A 19,535-nucleotide genomic window follows, 5' to 3' on the forward strand; every position below is an offset into this window, starting at 1 on the left:
TAGGAGTTGGTTTGCATAATAAACGACCTTCGTGGATCATACCCTGAAATGAACGATGAGGGACCAAATCATTTTAAAATTAGGGGCCCTCTTCCCACTGACTCACACCAAAAAAAAAAAAAAAAAGAGAAAAATACTGAAAGATCATGGATAAATGACTGTGAGGCTAAAATGAGAACCAAAATGAAGAATCAGTGCTCAGTGAAAAAACCCTTAAAACGGCGAAAACTATGGGAGACAAGCAAATTCCCCCGACTTCCTGGAGACGTGAATACCCTACAAGAACCAGCAAGTTTAGTTCACCTTGGGGTACTTCCATTGGGAACCCTTGGATTTCCGGTGGATTTTTAAACAGGAAAGCATACCAAACACCTTTCAAATTGTGGAGCCCGCCACCCTGATCATGCCTTGAGCCCACTCCCACACTACATAGCATATATCAAAATATGGTACCTTACCAGCACCTTCTCATGAAAGGTGTGGATAAATAGTATATTCCATACTTAATATTTAAGCTTAAGTAAGTTGATCATGATCTCTTTTGATTGTCTTTTGTAAGGGCGATGGGAGCCACCAATTTGCAGGAAAGAAAGAACCCTTCTCTCTTTCTATTCACCTTCCACTACCTAAGCCCACAAAAATTTTTAAAAATCATATTTTCAAAATCTTAAATATGTCAAAAAATAATAAATCACTGTCATACCCCACATTACGACTCACTTTGCAAATATTCTATTCATAACTGATTTCTTACTCCTGTGGGAGTATATTATCCATTTACTCTCTCGAGCAAAAGCATGCTGTTTAGATTTCAAGTTTTGGAAGTGTAATACCTATAACCTATCCACTAATCTCAAAAAAAAAAAAAAAAATTCTGAACTCAACTCTGTATTGGAAAAAAGGTATAGACTAATCTCAAAAAAAATAATTTGAAATTAACTCTGTACTTAAAAACAAGGAAATTTGTTTCATGCGGATTGGACCGCATTTCTACATTATGCGGTTCAAAGGTACGAAACACCAATCTTAAAAATGGATGCAAATAGGTAGTCCATCTAAAAACAATGTTACTAACAGTCCAAATGGTTTTTTAATATAATTATTATTTTTAGTTTTCAAATTTTATTTTATTTTCACATTCATGATCTCCATGTTACACATTATATATTCTCTTCCACCATATATGGGCCGGCTGCATAGAAACCGTGTCCAAAAAAACAAATGCCTCAAGATTGAATAGAAATTATACAATTTATGAAAGAGTAGATCTAAGTTTCACAAAACTCAAAATTCAAAACAATTTTTTTTGAAAATAATCAACTAATAATTCTTACATGGTTCTCAAACATTTATATTTTAAAAAGAGTACTGATCTTGTGAGGCCCTCCCACACCCATGGGTGTAGGGCCCAAAAGGATCACCATTAAATTTGTTACGGATCTCTAGAAAAGTTATCGCATGGATATCTATGTTAAATTTAATGTGATCTTTTGGAGACACATGAACGTGGGAGGGTCTCACAGGATCATTACTCTTTAAAAAAAATTCCCAAATGCATGTTTCAAGTAGTGGTATATGAACAGTATAGTCCGCCGGAAGCATAGTATACGGGCCCGTGGAGAACGGGCCAATTTTGTTATCTGAGCAAGAAATAAATTTCTAAAGAAGTAATTCAATATTATGAGCAAGAACTAATTTTCTTAAGAAACAATCGGGATTTGTTATAGGACCAAGACGTAATGCAATTTTGTTAAATGAGCAAGAAATAATTTTCGAAATTTTTAGGAGAGAGAGGCGCTACTCCTTATTTTAAAGAAGGGAAGCAAAGCTATGGATTCTGATTCAGTCATATGGCTGCTTCTTTGTACTGTCTCATACTGGATTATGTTAACAATGTCAAAAAGGTTCCAGCCATTAATATATCGAGCTGGAAATGGAGATTTTTTTTTTACAGCATTATTTTTATTATTATTATTTTCTGGCTGGTGTTTTATTCCATCACGTCTCATGTAATGGTGATATTTTTGCAGGGTGGCAAAAGCCATTGATTTTTTCTCCGGGTTTAAGAGAGAAAGGTGAAGCAGGAGAGAAATGGATTTGAAATTGAAAGTGGATGAGTGGAAATAGAGAGAGAATGGAAAGACACGACCTGTAAGAGAGAGATAGAGAGAGAGAGGTGAAGAAGAAGAAGAAGAGAATGGATTTGGAACTGGAAGTGGATATGGCCGGAAATAGAGAGAGAATGCAATACAACATGTAAGAGAGAGAGAGAGGAAGAAGAAGAAGAATGGATTTGGATTTGGACATGGATGGTGCTTGGGTAAATGAATCAACAAATGAAGATGTTGCATCAGGCTACGCCTTCTCTCCAAATTGCCAGGAACTCTCCTTCTGTTCACTTTCCCCTAGCCACAACATCCCTGATTTTAGTCAGTTTCCTACACAGCCTGATAAAACCACTGAAACGCAAGTTACCCAACAATTCGAAGCCTCATCTTCCCTTCCTAAAACCATGTATAACCCTGAATCTTATAGCCCCATGTGGCTTTTCTCAGACAATTCTTTTCCCCTTAAAATTTCAGAAAACGATCCACAAATTACAATTCCAGGCAATATTGACCCTGAATCAGGCCTGAAACAGGAGAAATCCATCGATTTAACCAACTGTGATGGCTCGAATGGGCTTCCAGGTCCAAATCATATGATGGGCCTCTCAGAAAAGAACCAAACTGGGGGTTTTATTGTGATTTCGGAGAGCAATTCAAATGAAAAATCAGATAAGGCTTCGAATAATCAGAACTGGGTTGTGGATGAAAGGTCTGAATCTGATGGTTCCTGTGTTCTTAAGGCAAGGATGATGCAGGCTCTTCGGTACTTTAAGGAATCTACAGAGCAGCATGTATTAGTTCAAGTTTGGGCACCTGTTAAGAATGGAGATAAATATGTTCTCACCACTTCAGGCCAACCCTTTGTTCTTGACCCCCATAGCAATGGCCTTCTCCAATATAGGACTGTGTCTCTTATGTATGTTTTTTCGACTGATCCTGAGAAGGATAGTGATTTAGGACTTCCTGGCCGGGTTTTTAGAAAGAAGCTGCCTGAATGGACCCCGAATGTTCAGTATTATAGCAGCAACGAATACGCAAGACTTACTCATGCTATGCATTACAATGTCCGGGGAACACTAGCTTTGCCAGTGTTCGAGCCTTTGGGGCAATCGTGTGTTGGTGTTGTCGAGCTTATCATGACAGCCCAGAAGATAAATTATGCTCCTGAGGTTGATAAAGTTTGTAAGGCTCTTGAGGTTTGTGCTCATATGGTCTACTTTGCTTCTTCTTTTTCTTTGTAGGCTAAAAGTTTTTCCCAATGAAACAAATGGTTCCGTCGCCAATCAAAAAAAAAAAAGAAAAGAAACCAGTACATGTGTCTACGTACTTATCTTTGTTTCTTAATGTTTTTGTACCTTTTAAGTTAGTTTGGTTTAACATTCTTGACCTGTGTTCTTTTGCAATTCAACCGGGTTGAGAAAAGCTATGATATGAGCATGTGGAAAAAGCTACAATAAGAATGTGAATTTCGCTTCTTGCATGATGTTTTGCTGCATGTGCATCCCATTTTGCCTATGGAACTGGTGACTTGAATTTTTGATTTATGGATTTGATGTAAATTGGTATGCATTCACTGAGGATAGTTGGAGCTTCCATGTAATTAGTTAACTGCTATATGATAAGGTGTAATGTTGATGTCGTTAAAAATCATGCTTCCTGAGCTTATGTTAGCCTTCTTGTATTCATTTTGTTTGGTATTTGTTTTTGAATAGTAGAAAACGGATTCTCCATTAGGTGGGTGTGAAGAGGCAGCCAGTTTTGCATTGGAATTGCCTAAACAGCTTGTGCCATCTTCTGGTGTGGACTATCATCTTCAAGGAACTATAGCTTCTTAGGATCAAGGTAATGCATGTCTAGGTTTAGTTGCACGTGTCAAATGGATTCTATAATAGCATGATCAAACTTAAGAGAGAAGGGAAAGAATGAATCTCATTAATGAATAATAAAATACTTAGTACTTGTATAGACAATGACTTAGGGTAGAACTACTATTGAGCTTACAACTATGTGAAGACCAATAAGCTTACACACAAAAGAGGGAGTGTAACTCTCTTGCGGATGAATGACAATGTTCTCTTGGAATCATGTGTGGCGAGAGTGTAACTCTCGTGATGAATTGGCTAAAGAGGGAGCCATAGGCCCTGGGCCCTAGTGGTTTGGGGCCCCCTTGGCTTTCTTTCTTGATGGGAGCTTTTTGCTTTAGTTCTGACTGTATCCATCCATTCGATTACCCTTGATTAGGGGATACTGCTTGTATTTAAAACATATAGTAATACAATGTTAACATTCTCAAAAAAATAAACTTAACACACAAAACCTTCTACTACACAATGGAAAAGCATACTCATTATAACGCATGAAGGATAATTAGGTCCTGACACATGTAATAGCACTCCCTGTCTTATTAACACTAGGGGATCATCTGGATATGTCAACTTGAGATTTTGTTTTTGTGTTAGAAACTCTTGTGAGGTTGCATCATCTTCTTAGTGAGGAGGTTTCCCATATGTGGGAGAGAAATTTCTCTAGAAATAATGTTGGCAGACAAATGGTAGTTCGCCTCTCAATGTTTCGACCATTCATGAAACACAAGGTTCTTCGTGATAGCAATATCATTAATATCGCCTCCACACACTAATGTAGATGAGGAGGTCAACCTGATTCCAGTCTCATGAATTAGCACATGTATATGAACATTCTCTCGTAGTTGACATTTGTTGTGTACTCTGCTTCAGTTACGAGTTTTCTACTAGTCAGTGTATGTGATGATAAGTTGGAAAGATTTTGTGAGATCTTATGGTATGGCAGGATGGAACTGAATTCCATGATTCAGTTTATACTTTTCAGCTGGTTTAATGTGAAATGGTTACATATACTGAAAGCATGTATTCTTCCATCGAGCCATTTAAGTTTCTTCATATCCACACCTCTAGTTTTGGAAGAATTTGAGCTTGCTTCCTTTTATAGATTTTTGTGAGTGCTTTTTATCATTTATATTGATTGGGATAAGATGTAGATGATGATGACGGTGATTATTATTTCTTCAAGCTTCAAAAAGAAATGAAAGATGACTATGCAGTATCGTCTGCTAACGCTTTATTAAAAAACCCTGATGTTTTATGTCTCACCTGACATACATGCTACATATTCATTGCAGGCTGTAAATCTGAAAAGTTCTGAAATATTGGATCATCCAAATCTGCAGGTGAGTTTATTATGGTTGATTCTTCTCTCTTTCATTTTTGGGGGTTAAGTTGAAAGAAAACCTAAGAGCCCCATTCTGTTTTTTTTTTTTTTAATGAAAGAAAACCCAAGGCTATTAGGCACTATTAGCCTGTGAAACTTTCAATGTCAAGAATCCAATTGGATAACTGCTAACCTAATTCTATTTCTGATCAGATATGTAATGAAGGCCGCCAAGCTGCCTTGGCTGAAATCTTGGAAATAGTAACTGTGGTTTGTGAGACCCACAGTCTACCTTTAGCCCAGACTTGGGTTCCATGTCGCCACCGAAGTGTTCTTGCCCATGGGGGTGGTTCAAGGAAGAGTTGCACAAGCTTTGATGGGAGTTGTATGGGACAAGTTTGCATGTCAACAACTGATGTGGCATTCTATGTTGTTGATGCTCATATGTGGGGGTTTAGGGATGCTTGCTCAGAACATCATTTGCAAAAGGGTCAAGGGGTAACTGGTAGGGCATTTGAATCACATAGGCCTCGTTTCTCGAGGGACATAACTCAATTTAGCAAAACCGAATACCCCCTTGTTCACTATGCACGCATGTTTGGATTAGCCGGTGCCCTTGCTATATGTCTAAGAAGCACTCATACTGGGAGTGATGATTATATATTGGAGTTTTTTTTGCCACCCAACTGCAAAGACACTACAGAGCAGCAGCGCCTTTTGGATTCTCTAGCTACAACTATACAAGGGTGTCGCCGGAGCTTAAGGGTTGTTAGCGACCAAGAGTTGATGGAGGAAAATGTGCTAGAAATAATTGAAGGTTCTATGAATGGGGGAGGTGATATGATGATTGAAGGTGAAACAGGTCAAAATTGTGCTAATGTTCACATCACTCAAGAAAGTGGCGAACCTCATGAGAATGATGAGTTGCAACTTTTGGAGCAGCAGCGGCCTTCTGAGGTTGAAGTCCATAAGGATGATGGGAAACTGATAAATACAGAACAAGAACATGCTGCTGCTCCTCTTTCTAAGGGTAAAAATGTGAAGAAGGGCTTAGAAAGGAGGAGGGGGAAAGCCGAGAAGACAATAAGCTTAGAGGTACTCAAACAGTATTTTGCTGGGAGTCTCAAGGATTCTGCAAAGAGTATTGGAGGTATTCCCACCTATTTAGCTGAATACCAAATTGCACGCTTCTCTGTCCTTCTATGCTGGTTAAGCATTCCAACCTTATTTTTGAAAGTGCATTTTAGCATACAAAAGTTTTTAGAATGTCTCATAGGTAAATCAATTAATTATTTTCCACAGACCTTTTCCAGAACCATGTCTGTGTCTAGGTTTTCTACTTTGTCCTGTTAAATTGGTACTACCTGCTTAAGCAGTAAACTGGTAAACCGGACCAGACTGGCCGGCTTGGCTTGCTGCAAAAAGTATTGGAGGTATTCCCACCTATTTAGGTGAATACCAAATTGCACTCTTCTCTGTCCTTCTATGCTGGTTAAGCATTCCAACCTTATTTTTGAAAGTGCATTTTAGCATACAAAAGTTTTTAGAATATCTCATAGGTAAATCAATTAATTCTTTTCCACAGACATTTTCCAGAACCATGTCTGTGTCTAGGTTTTCTACTTTGTCCTGGTAAATTGGTACTACCTGCTTAAGCAGTAAACCGGTAAACCGGACCAGACTGGCCGGCTTGGCTTGCTGCTATGGAGCGTCAACCTTTATACATCAACATTTTCACAGTAAGAAACTATCTTGGTCTGACTAGCCAAATCTGCACTGGTCAACCTTGACGGATGCAACATGTATGGAGCGAGAAACAGTCTCTCTTAAACTGATGGAATAATACAGGACTACTAAAATCATAATATTCATCTGTCGATATCCCTTCATGATCTTTGTGGAAATATTTGACTGACCAAATGAGCGAAGGGCCCCCCCATGTTGTGCTCCTACAAATCAAGATGTGTTTAATTTTGGGATTTTTAGATTGTTGTGAACAAATCATGTTCATTACATAAATTTTCTATTTTTTTTTTATTTGATCAAGACACTGCATTACTGCCCTTCAATAATATCAAAATGCTGGCTGAGGTGCAGTAATCTATCAATATACACTTTAGCAGTTACTTCTCTCAATGAAAACGTTAACAGTATAAAAAAAAATAAAAAATCCTTTAGCAGTTCTCATTATTTACTAATGCACAATGATGGATAGACCTACCTGTCTGGAGACCATACTCAGTATCCCCTTCATACTGGAGAGTGGAGTACAAATGAATTGCTTGCCAACTAGGATATTATGTCTGTCAGTGCCAAGAGATTTAGTTATTATATCTGCTATTTGATCTGGAGTAGGCATATGAGGCAATTGGATAATGTCTTACATAATTTTATGTAGAATAAAGTGGCAGTCATCCCAATACATTTAGTGCAGTCATCAAAGGCATGATTGCTACTGTGTAAATTGCAGATCTATTGGCACATTCAAGCGTAATAGCTCTAAGTAAAGGAATCCGAAGTCTTGTCCATAGTGCTCTGAAACACCATTTGACATGTGGCTGCAATTGTTACTAAGTATCCTATATCAATGCTGGATCTGGATGCAGTCTTACTTTACATGCTTTTTTCATAGCCATTTGTCATGCTTTTCTTCACTTTTTTTTTGGGTCTACTTTCTAGAGATATCATATGAACATTTATATATGGAGCAGTAGCTAGATTTAAAAATCTTTCTAGCAAATTTTCTGTGAAGTTATTAGCATTGACCCAAATCTTTGGATCCCCTTTTGTCTATTTTCCTATTCTTCTGAAATTCTTGATTCCCAAGTATCCTCTTTTTTTTGGGAAAAATTGAACTTCAATTTTCTGCTATACAGTTTGCCCCACTACTCTCAAGCGCATATGTAGGCAACATGGAATCTCTCGATGGCCATCTCGCAAGATCAACAAGGTGAACCGTTCGCTCTCTAAGTTGCAACGAGTGATTGAATCCGTCCATGGTGCAGAAGGGGCATTCAACCTCCCTGTGGCTCTGGGTCCTATTCCTTTGTCCACCGATCTAAAAGCCTCTAAAGAGCACTCTCATCACTCTGTGGAGAAAGAAAGAGAAACACCACCCTCTAAAACCCTTGAGGAGGAGCATCCTAACAGCCAGGTTGAACCGCTGATTAGAATTGAATCAGATGTTCACCAACAACTTGGTGATGTTGGATACACTGTGCATGAGTCTAAGAGTAAGAGCGACGTTGGCGATGAAGCCACTGAAGCTCCGACTTCTCAAGGTTCATGCCTAAGTAGCCCAACTAGCGAGACCCAATTGAACAACTTGCACACTTCTCTCATCCATGAGATAGAAAGCTTTGATGGGTTCCGACCCATTGTCGATGCAGGCAGTTGTAAAGATTTGAGTTCTCTTTGTAACATGGGTACGGAAGATATACCAGAGGAGCAATTACCCGAGCCAAATGGAGTACAAGAGCCTCTTCCTCTCTCTCTAGAACCTCACCCACCTTTTCAACCAGCTATTGTTTCACCCTTTGTGCAAGAAACCCAAGCTGACATAAAAAGTGTGGCTGTGAAGGCCTCATATAAGGAGGACATCATCAGGTTTCGGCTGCGTTTTACTTCGGGGGTGGTGGAATTGAATGAAGAGGTGGCAAAGAGGCTCAAATTGGAGATGGGTACTTTTGATATTAAGTATTTGGATGATGATCAAGAATGGGTTTTGTTGGCATGTGATGCTGATTTGCAGGAATGCATTGATATCTTGATGGCATCAATGGGGCATGTGATCAGGTTGTTGGTGCATGATGTAGTCTCCAACTTGGGTAGCTCATGTGAGAGTTCGGGAGAATGAGAATGTGCAAAATAGTAGGAAGTTTTTCCTTCATTTCTTATCTTGTAATTCTAGCTGATTCATGTGGGTGAAGCTATAGATTTTGTCCTGCAATTGTGCTTGGATTGCAGCTGCAAATGTAAATGTTGAAGAAACCAGCGTTTTGTCATAGATGTTGTTATCCCTTAAGTAGAGGACTGGTAGTTGGGTCATTGTATTAGTAGCCTTCTCTTGTAATATCCATTATTTTTCTTGATTGGGTGGTTTGGCTGATTTTCAGAGAGGGGGTGGGAACCAAGACCTCTCACTACCAACCAGGTGGCTTACTGTTAAGTCAAATGCCTTGGTTTACTCTTTTGTATTCTCTTCTTTCTTGTTATTATTCTTATTATCGATCATATTGTTTCTGTTTTACCATGATTACAATTGATACCATGTGGGTGTTATATATGGTTTTTTAAGGGACCTGATCTGATTGTAACAGGATTCAAATCTGTGCACTGCACTTGCTGACATGTTGAATGGAAACTTAGAAAGACATTGAAATGGAGAAAATTTCAGGGAAAAGGCAATATTGATATATATAGAAGAAAAAAGGAGTTAAAGAATAAACATGTAATAAGCTTGAATCCGATGTGAAGAATGTAAATGTCAGAACCGACAAAACAGTTTGCTGTTTGTTTCTAATATATGTGTATTCAAATGAATTTTGCTGAACTAAATGCCTCAGAGTAGTAGCAGCAACGATGGTAAGTTACATTGTAACTTCCAAGAATTGGAGCCCCCTTTTGGCTCTGACAAGGTCTTGCTCATTTTCTTCGGCTAATCCACTTCGTTTATTCCCCCAGTCGCATTTTTCACACCTCCAACCCCCAATACTCTATACTCTTCTAGGGTACCCTGATTTTTATTCGCAGCAAATAGAATTTTCTTTTCTTTTTAATTCTGAGTGTTTTGAGTAATTCCATTAGTCGCTTCCAAATTTGCTGTTGCGGTTACCAAAAATGTCAATAGTGCCGTAGGTTTAATCATAATCTATTGAATACCAAACTTATTCTGGCTGCAGCTATGGTGTCAGCCTCGGTGTTACATCCTCTTAAGCAGTGCAAAGATTGTGTTTCACCTTAGGTTAAATTTAGATTTTATTAAAAAATTGGATTGAGGTGCTAGGGCACCCTTTGTTTTCCTTCACACCCTTGATGACATTCATGGAATCTCCTAAAACGGCTTTGTGCATTCGCTACATGCTCCCATAATTTCTGAAAACATCCATGCTTTCATCTCATTGAGTGCAATTGCCACAGGTCCTTAAAAAATGAATAAGATAGTTCCATCTTGATCCCTCAAGACGCCTCCAGCCCAGCTCTATTTGGGTTTTTAAAGGTCCTCTCATCAAAGTTTAATTTTATTTTTCAGAAAAATATACAAAAAAAGCATTTATTTTTAACACAATGATCTCACAATCACTTTTATCTTTCATATTTCAAATGGGCCGATATAATCATATATTGACTAGACTCAAAGTTCTACCATAAAAAATTTCTCAAATTTCATGATATTCCCCAAACAACATGTAATGCAAAGGATAATTGTGACCTTGGGAGATAAATGGTCTCAAATACAATTACCTTATTTTCCTCAGTGGTGCAAGCAGTAGTGCAACGTCTCTCTGTCTCACTTGAACTTTATTTTCCTGAAGTGTGGTTAAGTTTACTCTCTCACCTGAACTCTTCCTCACCACATACAAGAAAACTACTTTATTTTCCTGAAGTGGTGTGGATAAATTTACTACTCCTCCTCACCACTTACTAGAAATTGTAGAGAGAGAGAGAGGGTACATGCTGATTTCGTGCGGTGGAGGTTGGAGTTGGGAAACTGATATTTACAATTCAGAAGATAACAGTGCCTGATCGAGACCTGCTGCTCTCAGGATTACCGGGTTTTCCAAAGCAAGCCCTTAACAAGAGACACAGAGAACAGAGAGAGAGTTTTGAGAGAGAGAATTTTGAGGAGGGAGAGAGATGGAAGGGGTGATAGCAGCAAAACCCCACCTTGGAGAGCGCCTAACTTTCATCAACAGGCGATTCCCGCGACGTATGCATACAACCCTTTCGAGAAACTGTCCCACCCTTTTTGGTACCATCTCTCTCTCTCACACACACACACCCACTATTCAAATTTCTCTCTCTCTCTCACACACTATTCAAATTTGTAGCCTTTATCACAATCAGCTGGTTTTATTATATAAGTTAATGTAAACAAATAATTTTAAATTTGAGTCTTTACCACAATCAGCTGGTTTGGTTATATAATTTAATGTAAAAAAATAATTGTATGCTACTTGTTCAGTCCATGTCTTTGAAGTTCATTTTTGTTAAGTTTTAGCTGAAGGTTCAGAAATAAATTGGTTCTACCGTGTATTTTTGTATTTATTGAAAATGGAAAGAAATTCCTCATATGTTTCATTTAATTAAATTTCTCTTCTTGGATACATTTTCTCTGTAATTCTAACCTGGAGTTCTCTCGTCTTCTTTAAATTTGGCATCTTTCTTACACAGCTCTTCTGTTCTCACCCGTTTTTTCAACAATCATGAAGATGAATGGGAAGCAAGGAAAAAGAGCATAATGACTGTTATTCATGAAAATTTGGTTTATTTTTTTCATGTACTAAACTATTGGCCCCCCATTTTTATTAAATGGCTCAGCTTCATAAGAGTATGTGAATCAAATTTCGCTATGAATCAGAAACAACGACTTTTTTTTTTTCTCAGTGAGCCTTCATCTATCCTGCTATATATATTTTCTTAAAAAAAGAATTCTCTGAGTTAGTCCCTCAAAACCCGAATCTTGGAACTCTGGTCTTGCAGGTCTCTCCAACTCTATTGTATCCCGAGCTCAAGATACTTCGAATAATGCCCTAACAGTGGAACAGTTGGTAAACAAAGCTCCAACGACTGGTGGTGCAATTGATTTCAAAGGGGGCACGCTGCCACTCACATATGAACCTCTATCTACTTCAAAAGAGGTCACACTAGTAAGGCATGGACTTAGTTCTTGGAATTCTGAGAGTCGAATTCAGGTTTGTTAATCTCATGCAGTTTAATTAGATGCATCGATCTATTATTCTGTGTTGTATCTCTATCTTTTGTAGTTGTTCTAAAGATATTCTCGTGCCAATATTTCTTATTACATGGTGAACTAAATGCTTATTACATGGTGAACTAAATGCTTTTGCAAAGAAGTGGATATGTGCACTTGCACATTTTTTGGTTCCTTTTTTCCATGTCGAGGTTATGGTCTTTACTTATTTTAGAAACTACGGTAAGTATCTTCATGTAATTGTATATATTCAGAATGGCATATTCTTGGATTGGTGTCTAAACTCAAATTTCAAGTGTGGAATAATTGACCAGAAGCAGGAAATATTGAATCTGTTCATGCCTTCTGGTTATACCCCAGTTTATCATTGGGGAAGATTTTTGTGGAACCTTTGTTGGACTACAAGAAAGAGCATTATAACTTAGTTAACAATTCCAAACACTAGCAAACCTGAGATGTCCCCAAATATTCCATTGAAAAATTAGCATAAAATTTCCCTCCATATGTAGAGTCCAATTGCATCTAGATAGATGCAAAGGAGAAGGGGGAACTGAAAAAAATTGTGTAATGACATGAAGCACCAATTTGGGTTAGGCTCAGTCATCCAAGTCTGGCTGATATGGAACCGGCAGAGTGCTGGTTCCGAGTAACTCAGGCAAGTCCAAGTTGGATTTGCCAAAGTTTTTAAACGCTAATGCATATTAATTAAAAGATTATTGGTCATTTCTTATTAAAGCATTCTGATGTTTAGAGGCATTCCTCTCTTTCCTCTATATCTAGTTTTGTGACGTTTTTGCAGCCATCAATGCTCAGATTTAGTTCATGCCTTAAAATATGAATCAACCTTAGTGGAAAATGCTCAGGCCGAACTCACATGAGCAGGAATTCTAATCATTAGGAATGCATCGCTACACTAGTTTTGGGACCATGAAGATTACCTAAAACAGGGTTCCTAAGACTAAGAAATGAAAACCAAACAATGCTCAGGATTTGTATGCGATTATGGTGAAAACTAAACTGTTAAAAATATTGTTTTCTGATTCTTCTAAATAAAAAGGGAAGGATATTTCTTTAAAATTTCAAAGTGAAGCTGAAATTTTTATTATGATTTTTCATCCATGCTATCTATCCAGCTTCCATTCAAACATTCATGAATGCTTTCTTCTCTAAGAGCCTGGTTCTCCTCAACATAAGCCTTTTTGGTTATGCTTCACCCTGGTTGAAGCATCTTACTCCAAGTTTACTTCCGATGCTTGTTGGCAGCAAGTTATAAATAAAACAAGTGGCCATTTTAACTTTAAAAGAGACCTAGGTTCTCGTAGATATAAAAATCAGGAGCTTGTGAATAAGTCATTGGTACAAATCTTGTGTTTCTGGTGAAGCAATACACAAGTGTGGTTTGTGAAGTAGTTGAGAATGGGTTTATCTATGCTAGTTCTTCAATCACATCTTGAAAGAGAAAATAATGATCCCAAATTTATTTTGTGCCAATTCTTAAGCTTACAATGTATCTACATCCCATGTTGTCAAAATACAGATACACAGAAATGCATCTACAATAGATGTTCTCCTCCAGTAGTTGTAAGCTTTCCTGTGGAAGTTGATTTGTTTTATATGAAGTTAACATCTTCACCCAGATTTTGGAGGTGCCGTTTCACCTTTTTGATTTGGGATCTGGTGCAGTTATGGACATCATTTAATTTATCTGAGATGAATAATTGCTCATTCTTTGTATTACTCATTGTAGGGGAGCTCAGACTTGTCCATTTTAACAGAAGCAGGAGGAATGCAGGCAGAAAGATGTCGTGAAGTCTTGTCCAAAATACAATTTGATCAGTGCTTTTCTAGTCCAATCTCCCGCGCTAAGGTAATAAGACTGATGAGTGAAGACCTTGTGTTGTGATTGGTAGCTCTCTCTCTCTCTCTCTCTCTCTCTCTCTCTCTCTCTCTCTCTCTCTCTCTGTGCATGTGTATTTGATTAGGTGCTCGTCTCTTATTTTCTCTGTGCATGTGGATTTGATTAGTTGCTTGTATAGTTGAATATGCATGCTTTCCATTGATCTTGTGTAGCATCCCTAAGACCTAGGGTGTGTAATGCAGTCAAGTGCTAAACTCATTTGGCAAGGACGGGAACAACCACTGGTTTTCTTAGATACATTGAAGGAGCCACACTTATTCTTTTTGGAGGGCATGAAAAATGGTAGGCATAGCTACTATTCCCTTTGTCTTCTCTCTCTATTTGTTATGTCTGTCGCATCTAGTAGTCACTTTTGAAGTTTGGAGGCAGCGGATGCGCGAAAGCAATATCCTGAATTATATACTGCTTGGAGAGAAGATCCAGCTAGTTTTAGTGTGGATGGGATTTATCCCATTGTAAATCTCTGGGAAACAGCTAGAAAGGCTTGGAATGAGATCTTGCTTTCGCCAGTAAGCACCTTTCTTAATGGTTGCTTTTAAGTTTTGTTGCTAGTGACTTTTGGGATGCTAATTCTGTCTGTATCCATTTGGCTTGAACAGGGGCAAAGCTTCTTGGTTGTAACACACAAATCAATCTTGCGTGCACTGATCTGCACGGCGCTTGGCATGGGTCCAGAGAGGTCTCTCTCTCTCTCTCTCTCTCTCTCTCTCTCTCTCTCTCTCTCTCTCTCTCTCTCTGGTACGCGCATGCATGTGTGCTCTTGTGCCCATGCAGAAGCTAATCTAACCACACATACACATGACAAACTTGATATTCGTATATGCTTTTTTTATTGGAAAAAGTACACATGACAAACTTGATATTCGTATATGCTTTTTTTATTGGAAAAAGTTTATATAAGGATGCTACCTTATAATGTAGAACTATGGATGCCCCCTCAAATATCCATCGGAAAATGTAGTTTTAATGTTGAAAAACCATTTGATTGATCATCTCGACATCGAGATGTATGACTATGAAAAATAAAAAGATTTTAAGTCTCAGAAATAGTACAGTTTACAACATATTATCTACACCGTCCATTTTCAAGGTTTTCATATGTTTATAGATCTACTTGATTTTAACCATTTTTAAAATTTAAAATTTTATAATTAGATATAAAAATAGATTTTGAGATAATCCTAAGAACATTTTACATCAAAATTATATACCATGATAAAATTTGGAGGTGCACCTTATCTCTACACCTACGGATGCATCCGTATGCAAACTGCACCCTTTTCTATTTATGTGGTTATGATCTTCGGTAATGATCTACAATTGAAGACTCAATGTAGCAGGTTTCGGGCAATTGATGTGAATAATGGCGGTATAACTAGGCTTGTGTTCAATCAAAGAGGAGAAGCTATGCTTCACTTTCTGAATACGACTGCTCATTTGTATAATGATTCCATTTATTTGTAGATGCATTCTATTAATGTTCATTTGATTGCACCATCCAAGAAAAAACAGTGGAGATGTTCTTAATGAGAATTCAGGGAAATGTTTGTAACGCTCTAGCATGCAGCAAATCTTGTGCCAAGAGGCAATGCATAAAAGTAGAAGCAAATAGGTCATAGAAAGGACCAAGATAGATGCACAGGAACAGATACTAGTGTTCATTCTTGCCATGAAATGGTAACACGAGGGTGACGGATAAGATAGATTGAATTTTTGTTTTTTGGGGATCAGATTGAATCTAAGACCTAGTGTTGCACATCAACTGCTGACGAGTTAAGCCCAGACGCAATTCCAATTAATTAGATATTTGAAGCTTGATTGTATTAGTTACTTGATTAGATATTAATTAATGAATGACTCCGGTCCATTAAGCTTTGCCTTCGCAGATTAATATTTATTATTGAGAGAAATCGAGGGACAAATGTGGTCAAACTTTGAGCGTTTTGACACCCCACTGATTTTCTTGATAAGAGTAGTTCACAAAATCCGAACATTTGTCATCGGGTAGAAGCCAACAACCATTCCAGAACAATATTAGCAATTAGGAAACGTTTCCAGACTCTTCTGCGTAACAAATTAAAATACCGTAACGATTCACATCATGCATTTTGCACTGCATTTCAATAATTACCCTGCTAGTTTTGTTCGTGACTGCAAATTTCACGCTCACAACCAGCACTTCCATGGATTTGCGGAGCTCAGTTTTAAATTTTTTATATATCTCTCTCTCACTCTCTCATGCATATCACAGAAACTGCTACTTGCTAAATCACCAACATCCAAACAAAAAATCAAAATCTGAGCAACTTTAGGTAACTTTTTCCAATTTGAGCCCCTTATGACTCCACTTTCCATATGGGGGCATGTGCTTAAAATTTTTCATTGCTAAAAGGAGTTCATATGGGACGCCAATAACAAGACCTGGAAGAAAAACATGACCCAATTTGCAGCATGAAATCAAGAAGAAATGGGACAATCAATTGCTCAAAACAAGAACTTATACACAAAGGGGTTAAAAATTAATGATACACGAATGGAAAAAGATAGGTTCCTCAATCTAGTGTAATGTACTAAATGTATTGGGGATCTCCAGTCTCTAAAATAAAAGATGGCAAACTGAAATGAGCACAACCGATGATACAGGAACACACAGACCCCAAATTGAAACTACAAATATCTCCAACTACGCCAATTTCATGTACAAACCTGTATAAACAACATAATCCTGTCAGGTTCAACATGAATTGATTAATCACATAATCCAAGCTAAACTCAAGCAGAGGCATATAATCCAATGGAGTATGTCACATGGTTATCCAAAGGCGCATCCATCATCGACTCCGATCATAGATGGCAGGGAGTAGCTGTACTGGGTGAATGCACAGATGATATCCACAATAATTAATCTCCACTGTCCATCAATAGGCATGGACAATGAATGCCCCTTTGGAGTAACTGTATTACACGACAAAGATATGGGACGATGATGCAGTATCTGGTTCTCTTACACCGTAACATATGAGATTGATAAAAGAAACATACAAACAAACACATGCAGGCACGCACAAAGAAACACTTGAGAGAGAGAGAGAGAGAGATCAGCTAATATCTTTATATTGATTCATTCATTCTATGACACAGCACATAATCAGCTATATGATTCTATTGATTCATTTATCTATAACACTGCACATAAGTTGTTTGGCATGGTGCAAAAGGAGTAACCTGAACCTGCCAATGTGCTCTAACAAAATCATAAGAAAACTAGGTACAACTGCAATTACATTTTTATGATTACAATGAACAATGGTAAGATATCACAAGACCCTGATTATTGCCCCATAGACTATATTCAAATTTGTATTTGGACTTCAATGCCATTAAGTTAAGGTGCTTTTCACTGCACAAATATAATCAACTGACCAAAACTGCTAAGGGATGGTAGACTAATACTAACATTGGTCTGCAACAACTCCAATACCCTATTGGTTTCTACGTTCTAGCTTTCGAGAAGATAAAGCGATAACTGAGCAGATTTCACAACAAATAGGAACTGAATTCTCCCGAGTCTTCTGTTGGTGATAAGAGGACAAGCTGCTTCTGTATTATATCACAGTTCACAAAATTTATGGTGGCCGTGGCCATGATATCAGAAACAACCTCTAGCCTGTTACATTAAAATAATAGTTAGTTCAACCGACTTTTCTGGCTGGTTTTCTAGCAGCATCTCTTACAGGTTTAAGAAAACAGTCTTTTTGCCATTTTAACTGTTCCTCTCTTTAACAGCTCCTAGCTGTTATAACAGTGCGTTGCTATTTTTTGTAACTTTCCATCATATAATTAGGTTTTATATGGAAAGTTAATCAATAAGAAGAAAATGCACTGCAGACCATAATACATCAATAAGAATGGGCCACAAATCATAAACACTTCAAATGTCTGCATGCCCATGATTTTCACCTCAACTGGGGGAATGTTCTCTCTTTTAGGCCAAGGAAGGTTTCCCAGTCAGCCCTTTGGAGACCTCCTGACGGGTATTATTAAACTTAACTTTGATGGGTTCTTCTTTGGGCAATCCTGGCCTGGCCGGGATAGGTGGCATCTTCCGCAATCACGAGGGCATCCCTTATTTTTTTTAGAATGTTAACCTTTAATAAGTAGATAAAAGAGAGTACAGTGAGGGGTAAAGAAAGGCTATCAACAGGATGAGGGCATCTTTATTCTTTCCTTCTCCTCCTCTATTGGGAGGACTGACTCCGCTGAGGCTGAGGCTTGTGCCCTGCTTGAAGGTCTGAGATTGTTCAACCTTTCTTGGGACTCCTCCCTCATTATCAAAGGGGATTCCAAAAATGTCATCCATTGGGCGTCCAGTCTTTCTCAACCCCCCTGGAGACTTTGGCATATCTTTGATGAAATACATGATCTTTGCAGGCGTATGCAGGTCTCATGGACTCGTACTTGGAGGGAGGCCAACCAAATAGCCGATGAACTAGCTAGACAAGGAGCTTCTTTGGTAACTGATTTATTCAGATGGCACTACCTGTGGTGTTTTTGGTATTAGGCAGTTTTAAGCTTTTCTTAGATGTTTCTCCCTTTTTTTAGTGTGCTTCTAGCTATACAAGGAGCTTCTGTAGTGTTTTTGCTTTTTTGGTGCTGCCTGTTGTGAGGCTGTTTTAGTTTTCCTTCGCTTTTTCTGGTCCCTTTGTCACCTTTCTCAATGACCTTGCTCTCCCTGTGGGCAGTTTTGTACCGTTGTATTTCCTCTTTTCCTTCAATACAATGTTAACAGACTAAAAAAAAAATATTCAGGGCCTCCCTTCAAGCAACATGCTCACTCAATTCCACCTGAAAATTGGCTCAGCATACTCTAGAGCCTCCCTGTGTTAATAGTGGAATACTCATGCAATTAGTTGAGTTACCCACATCAACAACTCTGAACTTGTTTTCTCCTCTACAACCATTAGAGAGTGTCGAGTGTTTATTCCATTGAATATCCAGAGAATAAATATAGAGATGACTGCCCAAATTCTCTATCCTTAAGAGGAGACTGACAATCTAGGTCACATAATTTCTCCCTTCCAAACAAAGTGCGCACTATTCATAGCATGAGTTCCCTTTTAGGGGCCCCTAAGATAATAAACAATATAATATGCTTTAGGGGGCCCCAAAAGTCTCTCAACAATTGGGTCACCCCTCAATATCTACTCAACAAAACAAGATACCCCACTATTCATAGCACGAGTCCTCTTTTATCATAAACAATGTAACATACATAGCAGTGAATTGCACAATCATATGCTATAAGGTGTGTGACTAACTACTTTTTTGATAATGTAAGGTGGCTAATTTCAAAGGAATGGCTCCTTGCAAGGCGCATGGATTACATCAA

The 19,535-nt window shown here is 38.1% G+C and overlaps 3 protein-coding genes across 12 annotated transcripts in view; 2 read left to right on the forward strand and 1 right to left on the reverse strand.

The window, feature by feature from the left end:
- The first annotated feature begins 2,061 nt into the window (after positions 1–2,061).
- Positions 2,062–9,527, forward strand: LOC18434787 (protein NLP6). The gene is made up of 4 exons (XM_020667566.2): positions 2,062–3,304; positions 5,266–5,313; positions 5,508–6,444; positions 8,171–9,527. The coding sequence occupies exons 1-4, from the start codon at positions 2,288–2,290 to the stop codon at positions 9,148–9,150; spliced, it is 2,982 nt and encodes a 993-aa protein (XP_020523225.1). The 5' UTR covers positions 2,062–2,287; the 3' UTR covers positions 9,151–9,527.
- An 854-nt stretch (positions 9,528–10,381) lies between these two features.
- Positions 10,382–15,698, forward strand: LOC18434786 (putative 2-carboxy-D-arabinitol-1-phosphatase). Of its 9 annotated transcripts, none has more exons than XM_088873930.1 (7): positions 10,608–11,265; positions 11,997–12,208; positions 13,976–14,095; positions 14,329–14,428; positions 14,516–14,655; positions 14,746–14,825; positions 15,484–15,698. In XM_088873930.1, the coding sequence occupies exons 1-7, from the start codon at positions 11,151–11,153 to the stop codon at positions 15,608–15,610; spliced, it is 894 nt and encodes a 297-aa protein (XP_088730056.1). In that variant the 5' UTR covers positions 10,608–11,150; the 3' UTR covers positions 15,611–15,698. The 9 variants fall into 9 exon arrangements, 5 of the variants coding, with proteins under 5 accessions (XP_088730052.1, XP_088730056.1, XP_006844912.1 ...); XM_006844849.4 differs by having other exon boundaries at positions 15,487–15,698; XR_016060825.1 differs by having other exon boundaries at positions 10,745–11,265; positions 14,505–14,655.
- A 905-nt stretch (positions 15,699–16,603) lies between these two features.
- LOC18434784 (callose synthase 12) overlaps positions 16,604–19,535 on the reverse strand; it is a 29,839-nt gene continuing 26,907 nt past the window's right edge. For both annotated transcript variants that reach the window (XR_016060819.1, XM_006844847.4), the window contains one exon: positions 16,604–16,852. The gene's annotated coding sequence lies outside the window, so the exon portion shown is untranslated. The remainder of the gene's footprint in view (positions 16,853–19,535) is intronic.

The sequence above is a fragment of the Amborella trichopoda genome, chromosome 1, assembly GCF_054954075.1.
Source record: "Amborella trichopoda isolate Santa Cruz 75 chromosome 1, AtrichopodaSantaCruz75HAP2 v2.0, whole genome shotgun sequence".
NCBI lineage: Eukaryota > Viridiplantae > Streptophyta > Magnoliopsida > Amborellales > Amborellaceae > Amborella > Amborella trichopoda.

Bases quoted from the DNA above. Each gene is read 5' to 3' on its own strand.
- LOC18434787 (XM_020667566.2), top strand. From the start codon at position 2,288: ATGGATTTGGATTTGGACATGGATGGTGCTTGGGTAAATGAATCAACA. The intron at 3,305-5,265 runs GTTTGTGCTCAT...TATTCATTGCAG, and splicing joins AAGTTTGTAAGGCTCTTGAG to GCTGTAAATCTGAAAAGTTC. The intron at 5,314-5,507 runs GTGAGTTTATTA...ATTTCTGATCAG, and splicing joins TGGATCATCCAAATCTGCAG to ATATGTAATGAAGGCCGCCA.
- LOC18434786 (XM_088873926.1), top strand. From the start codon at position 11,151: ATGGAAGGGGTGATAGCAGCAAAACCCCACCTTGGAGAGCGCCTAACT. The intron at 11,266-11,996 runs GTACCATCTCTC...CTGGTCTTGCAG, and splicing joins AAACTGTCCCACCCTTTTTG to GTCTCTCCAACTCTATTGTA. The intron at 14,096-14,328 runs GTAATAAGACTG...TGTGTAATGCAG, and splicing joins GTCCAATCTCCCGCGCTAAG to TCAAGTGCTAAACTCATTTG.